The following is an 11624-nucleotide window of genomic DNA, read 5'->3' on the forward strand; positions in this document are numbered from 1 at the left end:
AACACAGAAATAAGCATCATCAAAAAACACTCAATATGATTCCAAAACTTATGCAATAACGTCATACATACGCATGCAAAATGTAAACTTCACATACTCTCCAGACTACATTTATGTACTGGATTATGTTGTTTACCTCTGACAACCAACAACGGTTCGAAGAAGCAAAATGGAACTGGTAGACATCTCCGTTTTTTATTTGGTCTCAACTAATCGGATCGGATAACTAACAAATAAAGTAGGCAAACACCCCTATATTTTTTTCTCCTTATTTCAATTTCAGATTTACTGTTGCCATCAATAGAGGATGTTCCACCGCCAGATAACGTCCTTTCACAAAATAGATAAAATTAATACTGATTCAGCAAATACACAATCACTAACAGCCCTATTTCAAAAGACATTAATTTTCTAATCTCATCGATGGGGGATTTTCCAGCTGGATGTAATTCTTTCTGAATAAACTGGACATTCTTCCATATTACCGAAAATATATATAATAATATGAAAAAAGTTACGTATACCTTAGTTTTACCAGACCAATGAGCTGATAGAAATGCAACCTATTTACAAGGTCGATTATAAACCATTCAAATTAAATTTCTCAACAGACATTATGACATCTAATAGCATCTTTATTGGAGCAAATAACACCATGTAAACATGATATTTATCCACTGGTCCGTTGAACGTAAAATATAATTTCAGGATCACTGATGTGTAAACAAAATATTGTGTCAGAAACGCTTTTAATATTTATTTTTTCAGTAGCTTTATTGTTTTTTCCTCTACTCAAGTACACACGAAGATATCTCTTTCGTACAGTAGAAGGCGACTAAAATAAACCTTTAACAAACACTGTCTACAGTAAAATTTAAAGGGGAAAGTCAAGATAAAAAGGCTTGGAAAGAGAAGCAGAAAGGAAAATATGCGAATTGTTTGTAAGATATGATAGGGAAAAAAGGATAAACACGCTTGAATCAACAGACTGTTTAAGAGAAACGGAAGATGGTTTAGTAAAGGAAACAGTCAGTGAAACTAGATACTTAACAATGTTTGCTCAGATAGCACTCGGGTTCCGATTTCCATAAAATATCTCCAACTATACAAAATATTTTCTTTACAGTTCAAAAGCCCTTGGGACCAGCAACCCAATATCCTTAGCTAAGCCTTAAGGATGCGGCCTTAAAAATAATAGGAACATCAATCCACAGGTAAGATTCCTACCTGAAAAAGACAAAGTTTCGGCATATTTCCGAGATATGCTTCACAGTAACTCAGAGAGAGAGAGAGAGAGAGAGAGAGAGAGAGAGAGAGAGAGAGAGAGAGAGAGAGAGAATAACGATCAGTGGATATGTGGGGTAATTCTATTCGCGAAAAAGCATTCGAACATAAACACGCAAACGCTTCAATATCAACTAAGAACTTGCCTTTTACCTGTTAACCAATTAGTCATCTAATGAAAGTGACGTTCAATACGAACAATTCCCATGTAATCCAATTAAAAGTCTAAGATTACCCAGCTGATTTAGGGAGCAGCACTAATTTAATTATCGGTAATCCATTTTACGTAATTAAGGTACGACGAATGGGTGGGCATAACTACATAATAATTTAATTTCATTTAAGAATGTTTGGTTTGATGACCTGACAATGGAATCGTTAGGATACTCAGTATCATATATATATATATATATATATATATATATATATATATATATATATATATATATATATATATATATATATATATATATATATATATATATATATATATATATATATATATATATATATATATATATATATATATATATATATATATATAAATATATATATATACTGTATAGATGTATATATAATTTGCTTGTGTGTGTCAAACAGCAATAATGTTAGCGTTGTACGGAGGTAGAATTTATGATGCCTTTATGCGATACTGAGTATCCTACCGAATTCATTGTCAGGTCATCAAACCAAACATTCTTAAATGAAATTATATATATATATACATATATATATATATATATATATATATATATATATATATATATATATATATATAATTGTATGTGTTAACTTGTCAATTGCACACATTTCTATATATCTAAATGTAAAGCAGCCAATAACTCATTAATACTGAAACCACTTTCATTTAGGAGCTACTTACAGCCAAAGGGAATTATTAATCATAAGCACACATACCCTGACTTTCCTTTGAGTTTATGTCTTTCTGGGTTGATATATGGGCACAATGGCATTATCCATTCAGCTATGAAGATAGATGAGAATCAATTTCGATCTTATGCTATATATATATATATATATATATATATATATATATATATATATATATATATTATATATATATATATATACTCTTGTCAAATTCAGGTTCTATATTACAGTCGAAGTCAACAAATCAACACCAATATAGTTGACTCTTATGGGTTGATATATAGGCACAATGGCATTATCCATTCAGCTATGAAGATAGATGAGAATCAATTTCTGATCTTCTGATCTATATATATATATATATATATATATATATATATATATATATATATATATATATATATACATACATATATATATATATATATATATATATATATATACTCCTGTCAAATTCAGGTTCTATATTACAGTCGAAGTCAACAAATCAACACCAATATAGTTGACTCTTATGTTTTTACGCATAATTTATATATACATTCATATATGCATAGTAAAGTCTTTCCTTGTTCTTACTGAAATAAAGAGGAACAACACTCTTCATGAAAAGATATAGAAAAATGATCTGTGAAGGAGAATTGCGCCCTTTCCTACATCTGTTCTGGACATTGTGAAATCTGAATAACGAGGCGTCGCAGATTTCTATCTTCACCTCCTTAACTTACGAAACAATAGAGACCTAATTAGCTGCCGAAGTGAAAACCCACCACTGAACTATTGGAACGTAAAAGACACTGGAGAGAGAGAGAGAGAGAGAGAGAGAGAGAGAGAGAGAGAGAGAGAGAGAGAGAGAGAGAGAGAGTAATCTTTAATAACAGAAATATTTTCCACGAATCGAAAAATTGATTGACGTCTGAATTTACTACCCTACTTCACTGTCGCTTTCCTGTGCTACCCAAGAAAGGTAACTCTTAATTGAATTACTCTCTCGAAGCCGTACCTCCTCTCCAATTAAAAATAATGAAAAGACACACACTATTTCTGTTCAATGAATAACTTGAAGTTGCTTCACATACAAGTTTTTTTCAGCACGGGCTGATTTTAACACTTTCATAAGCTGCAGCATTTTTCCGTCGTTTTGATTTTCCCCTTCGTCTGAGCTCTTTAGTATATTTCATATTAATTTTTTCCCTTTCACGAAAACTGAATTCATTTTACCTAGCGTTCACTGACTCTCCCGCCTTTTCATTTCCCGAGATATAGCTTTTCGCTTATCAACTTCTTTCGATGCTGTCTCCTACAGGTCACGAAGTTAATCTAATTTTTAATTTTCTCGTCATTTCCACCTGAATTATTCATATCCCTACTCCTTAGTGCAACTTCTTTTGTAATTTGAACCGAGATATTTCTTACGGTACAAGTCTCTTTAAACATGTTCTTAATTTATTTTTATATTTCTTATTATAATGACACACATACACACACATACATATATTTAATATATATATATATATATATATATATATATATATATATATATATATATATATATATATATATATATATATATATATATATATATATATATATATATATATATATATATATATATATACACATACATATTATATATTATATATGTGTATGTGTGTCATTATGTATAAATAAATGTATAGGTATATATATATATATATATATATATATATATATATATATATATATATATATATATATATATATATATATATATATATATATATATATATATATATATATACACACACATACACATATATTCTCTTACAGTACAAGCCTCTTTAAATAGGTTCTTAAATTATTTTTATATTTCTTATTATAATGACACACACCACACATATAATATATATATATATATATATATATATATATATATATATATATATATATATATCTATATATGTATATATATATGTATATATATATATATACACATGTATATATATATATATATATATATATATATATATATATATATATTTATATATATATATATATATATATATATTTATGTCATTATATATATAAACATATATTTATTAATATATATATAATGTACATTTATATATTTATATACATATATAACTATATATATATATATATAAATATATATATATATATATATATATATATATATATATATATATATATATATATATATATAATGTGTGAGTGTGTGGTTGTGTGTGTTTTCACATGTAAGTGCTACTCAGCGTTTGACAACCTGGCCGTACCAGCGGGAGACCAGAGATCAAACCTCCAGGACAAAAGTGAGCAGAAAGAACGTCAAAGGATCCTGTTTCCTTAAAAATAAAAAATAACAAAAAGAAAGAAAGAAATAGATACAAAGTCCATTGTGGCCATGTTACAAAACTCAGTGAAAGCATGCGCGAGGTGGTTAGCTGACTGTGGTGGGGGACAGCCAGGGACGAAGAACGTCTAGCAAAAAATTTAAAAAAATAAAGAACCAACAGGCTACTCCTCTCTATAGTCAACCTAGTCAACCCATCTAATAAAATCAACCTAGTCAACCCATCTAATAAGACACACACACACATATAAATAGGCTGGCCGAAATTAATTTTACACTTTTCCTCCATGTATCTGTAAAAAATATCTCATGTTCTGAAACCCACACGAAGTTTACTATTCTGCCTTCGCTCTGTACTTGTTATCAAGTGGGTACAAAGTTTATAATTCTTTCATCTGTTACAAGTATTTAGAACGACGGCAGCAAGTTCAGGCGAAGAACAATGAAAAGTGAATTTTGAAACAATACTGGAGGAGCAACACTCCGCCACCATCATGTCTGGCAATTTATCGTCTCAGAGATAAATCTGTTGCAACGGCTACTGTCTTTGAGTGAAAGCCCACCATAATGGAAGAATAGAAGGAGTTCATCTTACAAGAATTTATGGGATCTGTGGCCAAAAGAGTGTCGCTGTCAGGGGACAGGCTCCAGGAATTTATGAACGTTGGTGGAGGACATTCTGACCACCTAAGAGACTAAATATGACCTGGAACGTACAGTAGAATAAAAATTGTTTACCTAATTTTACAAATACTTTGTTATAAATTTTACTCTGTAAAATACAAATCGTATATCTACTCTTGGACTACCATCACATATCTATAGTGTATATGTATAAGTATGTATATATATACAGTATACATACATATATATATATATATATATATATATATATATATATATATATTTTACTATATAGTCTTGGCCTCTTTCCTCTCAAGGTTAGGTGACCTCTAAAAGCTGCAGCCCTCCGGTTATCAGCGAGACTAGGGATGAGCTTCCTACCCCGATGGCCTATTCTTCCTACAGGAGATACTGGTATCGTTTCATAGCTTGGTCGACTGAAGGGTTGGATGCCAGGATCAAAACAAGGACCTTGAGACTGTACATACATTGCTCTACCAACGAGCAAACACTTGAGGGAGATAACTGAGGAGCACTGAGGAGAAGTACAAGCAGCGACAGAAGTCAACGAGAGAATGGATATAAGATAGAAGATCCACCTGAAGAGATGCTGTCTGAAGAGTTTGAAGTAATGTGTCAGTGGCGTAAGTAAGTATTTTAGGGTTGCCGAATGGAGAGGAGAGAAGAACGCAGTCGACTCATGCCTAAATGAATGAAAATAAAATGAATGATGCTAATGTGTTTCCTCAAGTTTGCCGACGTGGCTTTTGAAGATGTGAAGGCAATTGAAAAGTTAGAATATAAAGACACCAGGGATAGATGAACTACAGGTGAGATACTACAGTATTTTGGTGATAATGAAATTGAGTGGCTGGTCAGTTAGTTCTCGTGAGGTATGTACAGCAGGTACGTGTAATGAATGCAATATTTATAGGAGCAAAACATTCCTTAGTGTTCCTCATAAATATGGCAGGGTTTTGATTGGGAACACTGAGCAGATAACATAGCTTATAGAAGATGAGTAATATGATTTGAGACAAAGATGATGATTTATGTTATAGAACGTGTGTTATGGAATTTGTTGAGAATGTTTTTTTTTTTCTACTGAAACTGACATTCGTGTTTCGAAAAAGTAATGGCTAGTAATGGTTAAGTATATTTTTTTACTGACAGAGTAATGATAAGTGAGGAAAACGAGAACAGATGAGGGTGTAAGTTTGGGGGATAAGAAATGGATTGTAAACAGAGCCTGGAATAGCCAATACTTACTACTGATGAAGTATTAGTTGGTGACAGTGAAGAAAAGCTGCAAAGGCTGGTGTAAATTTAAATTATTTGTACACTGAAAAAGTTGAAAGTGGATGCTAGCATGAATAAATTATAGGCTGAAAAAGTTGAGAGTGGATGTTAGCATGAGTAAATTATAATGTAAGTAAAAACCAGGAAGATAGCGAAGGAAGTTAGTAAAGATAGTAAAATACTTAAGTAGTTGATCAATATACAGTATATTAGCATTGGAGAAAACAAGATGAGATAAGAGGTGAGTCACTGAATGGCTAAAACAATGAAAATATAGGATCTCTACAAAAAAGTTAAGAAAGGAGGAAAGTCTATGGAAGTAGGCGTTTGGTTAAGGATTGTTGAGAAATGTGGAGAGATCAGATGGAGGTATACTGGTGAAAAGTGAATAATTTGGAACCTTAGGGACACCAAAAATATTCTACGACCCTGAAGTGGAAATAGAGTTTGAGCAGCAGGACTTTTATACTGAGAAAGAATGAGTGGCACAGTGCACGCAGGGAGACTTAGATCCTTCTGCATATATCTAAATCGGTGGAAGTAATGGAATTTTTTCCAAACAGGGGCTCGTTCTTGACCTCTCGTCAGTCGAAGGATGCGCATGAGAGTGACGGCAGTTTTGTATTTCAGTAGAGCCAAATCACATTTTGCATGAATATATTTACATATACACACACCCTCATATATATGTCTGTATGTACATATATATATATATATATATATATATATATATATATATATATATATATATATATGTGTGTGTGTGTGTGTGTGTGTGTGTGTGTGTGTGTGTATGTATGCATGCATATGTATAAAAAGTTAAGTATACCTTAGTTTTACCAGACCACTGAGCTGATTAACAGCTCTCCTAGGGCTGGCCCGAAGGATTAGACTTATTTTACGTGGCTAAGAACCAATTGGTTACTTAGCAACGGGACCTACAGCTTATTGTGGAATCCGAACCACATTATAGCGAGAAATGAATTTCTATCACCAGAAATAAATTCCTCTAACTCTTCATCAGCCGGCGGCGGGAATTGAACTCCGGCCCATCGAATGACGGTCTGAAGCATATGTATAATGTGTGTGCCAAAGTGTAAGTGTGCGTGTGCATGCACAAATGTGTTCATATTTTTCGCTCAAGGAACTTTTTCTTATTGCTTGTTTAACATGAAATTTTGAAGATACGTTTTATGAAAACACTGAATTCCCAGATTAAAATAAAAATTAATACCATTTTTATTTTTAAGTTTCCATCACGCTTTTACAAGAGCCTAGATACAACACTAAACAGAAAAGCCATCATTTTGTTAAGTTTTAATAAATAAATAAACACACATACACATATATCTATATATATATATATATATATATATATATATATATATATATATATATATATATATATATATATATATATATACATACAGATATATACATATATAAATGGCAGCCTATTCCAAAAATAGAACTAAATTAGAGATCATTAAGTATATACATAACTGTAAATTTATATGACCAATCAAGTAAGTACCGTATATCGAGAAAAGTACTAGAAAAGAAAAGAACTAGTCACCCCAGAATTTCAGTGAATCTACATTTAAGTAGGGCGAAACGGCAAACCAACCACACCAAAGTCACGCACATTATACTCTCTCTCTCTCTCTCTCTCTTTCTCTTTGGAAAGTATCCGAGGCATACCAAATCGATTGCCTCAATTAACCAGCCGCTCAGGTCCTTCTTGACAAAGCGACTCCCCTTCCATGAGCACCAGAAACCTCCTACCGCCACAAAAAAAAAAAAAAAAAAAAAAAAAAAAAACTGATTTTGCAATGCACAAGGCGTTAGGTAAATCTGAAAGCCTTCATCGCGCTTGGTGTAACGCCACGAAAATGCAAGAGCCAACATCAGGTATTTAACCTGAAGACGCGGCAGAGGACGTCAGTGGTGGCCCGATCCTCCTCTCAGCGAAGACCTCCACAGTTGGAGGTTCCTGAACCACCATAAGAATGACTGGCGCAGCTTGGGTAAGGAATCTCTTTCTTAATGAAGTTTATCGCTTGAAAGCTTTTCCATCACCTTGATGCATAATACCCCATTGCGTTCCACTGTATCTTTCTTTTTTTATTTGTAATTCAGTCCTTCCTTCACAATCTTTACTCTCAGTTTCACAGATTTTCATAAACATTTAAACCATACCAACAAAGCGTTACCATCCTTGTACAATCATATTAACTTAGGCAATTCCTTACGAAATATCCCCCTGGCAATTATCCTTCATCTGGAGACTTGCAGTGGCGCTCCGAAGAGGGAGAAAAAATTAATGTTCAAATATAAACTTCCAATCTAAAACAGAAAATCACGTTCATTGAATTTCTGCTAACTCCAAAGTCTTTATGTTCTATGTGCATTTATTTTTATACTGAGTTATTTCAAAGGAGTCATAAAGAATTTTCTTAGTCGCCCTTTTATTACGGTGTAACGACATTCAACTGCTAAACAGATTTATTCTCATAGCATATGCATGCAAAGGAAATATAATCGAGTACAGTTTTTCAAAGTAAAATTTTGATAGGAATAAAATTAAATATTAGCATGAGAATGTATAAACTTGCCCTATTTATTTTAAAGAAATATGTAAAACTGCTGATTTTCAATTGTGTGTTTAAGCATGGTCCAGAAGACAACAAAAATAAACGCTAGTTATTTTCCATTAAGACCCGATACAGATCAGGTAAATACTAGCATGTCCCTATTTTGCTGTGCTTTTATCCTGGCTTATAGATATACATACATAAGTACACATACACACACATATATATAAATTATATATATATATATAATATATATATATATATATATATATATATATATATATATATATATATATGGTGTAACCTTTTTATACTGTGCACCAGTCCTTTGGAACATGTGTTAGACGAAAACGGTCAGGACCATATCCTCTGTTCCATTTTTCCTTTGAAATTAACGAAAAGCATGATGTAAATACGCAACTATTCCAGAGGGAAAAAATCACAGTACATAAATCCAGGCAAGCTCCGTTTATAGTTTTTTAGGACATCAAAATGATCATGATATACTGTGCTTCATTTTTCCACAGTGCTACACCTGCATATATATTTATATATACATTACATAATATATTTATATATATACATATATACTGTATATACATATACAAACATATACATATACATATGCATATACTGTAGATATAATATATATATATATATATATATATATATATATATATATATATATATATATATATATATATATATATATATATATATATATATATATTCTACAACTCTCTCCCTCTCAAAATATCTACTTTAACCATATTTATCTCCTCAATAAAAAATATACATTATCTGTCTCAAACACGTAACAGCAACAAATTCCCGCATCAGTACATAGGAATTTACCGACCATCATTTAGAACCACATCTGCAGTGAAAAAGAATCCGCTGAAAATATCAACTAATATCCGTCCTTGTCGTCGGCTTCTGCAGATAAAAGCCGCCCTTTTGGCGGTGGCACTGGCGACGGCAACGGGAAATCTAAAAGGGGAGCCGGAGGACCTTGACGTCGCAGGAGTCAGCGTCTTCCAGGACCTTGTAGAAATCGACCTCCTGCCGGAGGAGAGTCAGCAAGTTTCCGCCGTTGCCACAGCCGATCTCCAAACCGCAGCTACAGGTAAGGGTGGCCGTGGGACTGATTAATCTGTTTGTAAAATAACTGGAAGTAGGCGATGTGTCTAATCTGCAATTATTTTGTTTCTAAATATTTTCTTAGCAAAGTAAAGGAAAACTATTAAGGAAACTATAAGTAAATTGTAAACAAAAAAACTATAAGTAAATTGTAAACAAAAACGCGAAACTATGAGGTATCGTGATTAAGTTTCGTCTCAATATATGAACAATGTAATTTAAAAACTGAAAGTACTGAATTTGCTAAAAACAAAAACAAAAATAAATAAATAAATAAACAGATACCATGAAACGAAAAATAGTACTTCAAGGATTGGCAATGTGGGAAGTAGCCCGTCGGATCTCGGTTCCCTATTATGTAAAAGCCCTCGGTAAATGCTACAGAGCTCCAGCAGTCAGTTTAAACGTCAAGAGAATAAACAAAAACACAAAAATATTGCCAAATTAAACCGTAAGCTAAAACCTTAGTGGAGCTTTTTCGCAATACGTTTTTAACACAGAATCAATCGCCAAAAACTTCACGAACTTTTCTGTTTACCCGGTAAGCTTCACTAAAAGTTGGTCGTCAGGACACAAAAGGTGATACGCGAAAGAATAAGAGAGAAAGAAGGAACCGTGGTGCGACAAGATACGATAAACGACGAGAGTGAGATGAATATCGTGAGATAAAGAAAAAAAAGTCTATGTGGCGACAGTTTAATGATAACCTCCTACAATGGAAACGGAAATAACAAACAGAGGGTTTAGCATATGAAGCGATGTGCTTTATCCCGGAACTGTGCAATCCATTCGACAAAACCCCGCAATTTTGAGAGAGTAATGATAAAAAAATTAGGTTCACTTTTCCATTTGCAAATTAACAATTCCGTTTTCTTTCACTTATAAATGGACTCCATTCCACCAGGAAAGACTTCTGTTTATTTTACTCATACTCATGAATGGACCCCAAACAATAACATAAAACGCCAGGATAAAATCGTGGTTCATAGCCTCATGCTCGGTCTCGGAGGATAAAGCTGCAAGGCTATTTCCAAAACAATATAAATTTATATGTAAGATTGAAGTATGATCCACGATCTTGATGCTAGACAGAAATATAATAAACTAAATTATAACAGATTTCCTGTGCGTTTCCATAGTGATACAATCGCTTCTATCTGATGAAAATTGTGATTCTCCCTAAACGGATAATATACGTATATATTTACTGAAAATATGAAGACTACGTATAATCTCTTGTGAAGTGTGTTACATATAACCTCAATTAGAATGAACCCATTTTACTATTAAACTCAGATCTGAGGCGTGCTTTATTCTAAAATGTCTTCCGATACTGTCCATTCTAAAATTAATTTAAAATCAACGCGTATCCATATTGCAATAAGCCAACCGAGGTAAAACAGTTAACTGCAACAGATTTATTGAATTCCTAATGAAAATTCATT

The 11624-nt window shown here is 32.4% G+C and overlaps 1 protein-coding gene across 1 annotated transcript in view; it reads left to right on the forward strand.

Annotated features, from left to right (window-relative positions):
• Positions 1-7875: 7875 nt before the first annotated feature.
• The window catches only part of LOC136847965 (sarcoplasmic reticulum histidine-rich calcium-binding protein-like), a 9864-nt gene continuing 6115 nt past the window's right edge, over positions 7876-11624 (forward strand). The window contains exons 1-2 of the mRNA XM_067119984.1: positions 7876-8472; positions 9982-10165. Of these exons, the coding sequence (XP_066976085.1) occupies positions 8455-8472; positions 9982-10165 (202 nt within the window). The 5' untranslated portion in view covers positions 7876-8454. The remainder of the gene's footprint in view (positions 8473-9981; positions 10166-11624) is intronic.

The sequence above is a fragment of the Macrobrachium rosenbergii genome, chromosome 18, assembly GCF_040412425.1.
Source record: "Macrobrachium rosenbergii isolate ZJJX-2024 chromosome 18, ASM4041242v1, whole genome shotgun sequence".
In the NCBI taxonomy this organism is placed as follows: domain Eukaryota; kingdom Metazoa; phylum Arthropoda; class Malacostraca; order Decapoda; family Palaemonidae; genus Macrobrachium; species Macrobrachium rosenbergii.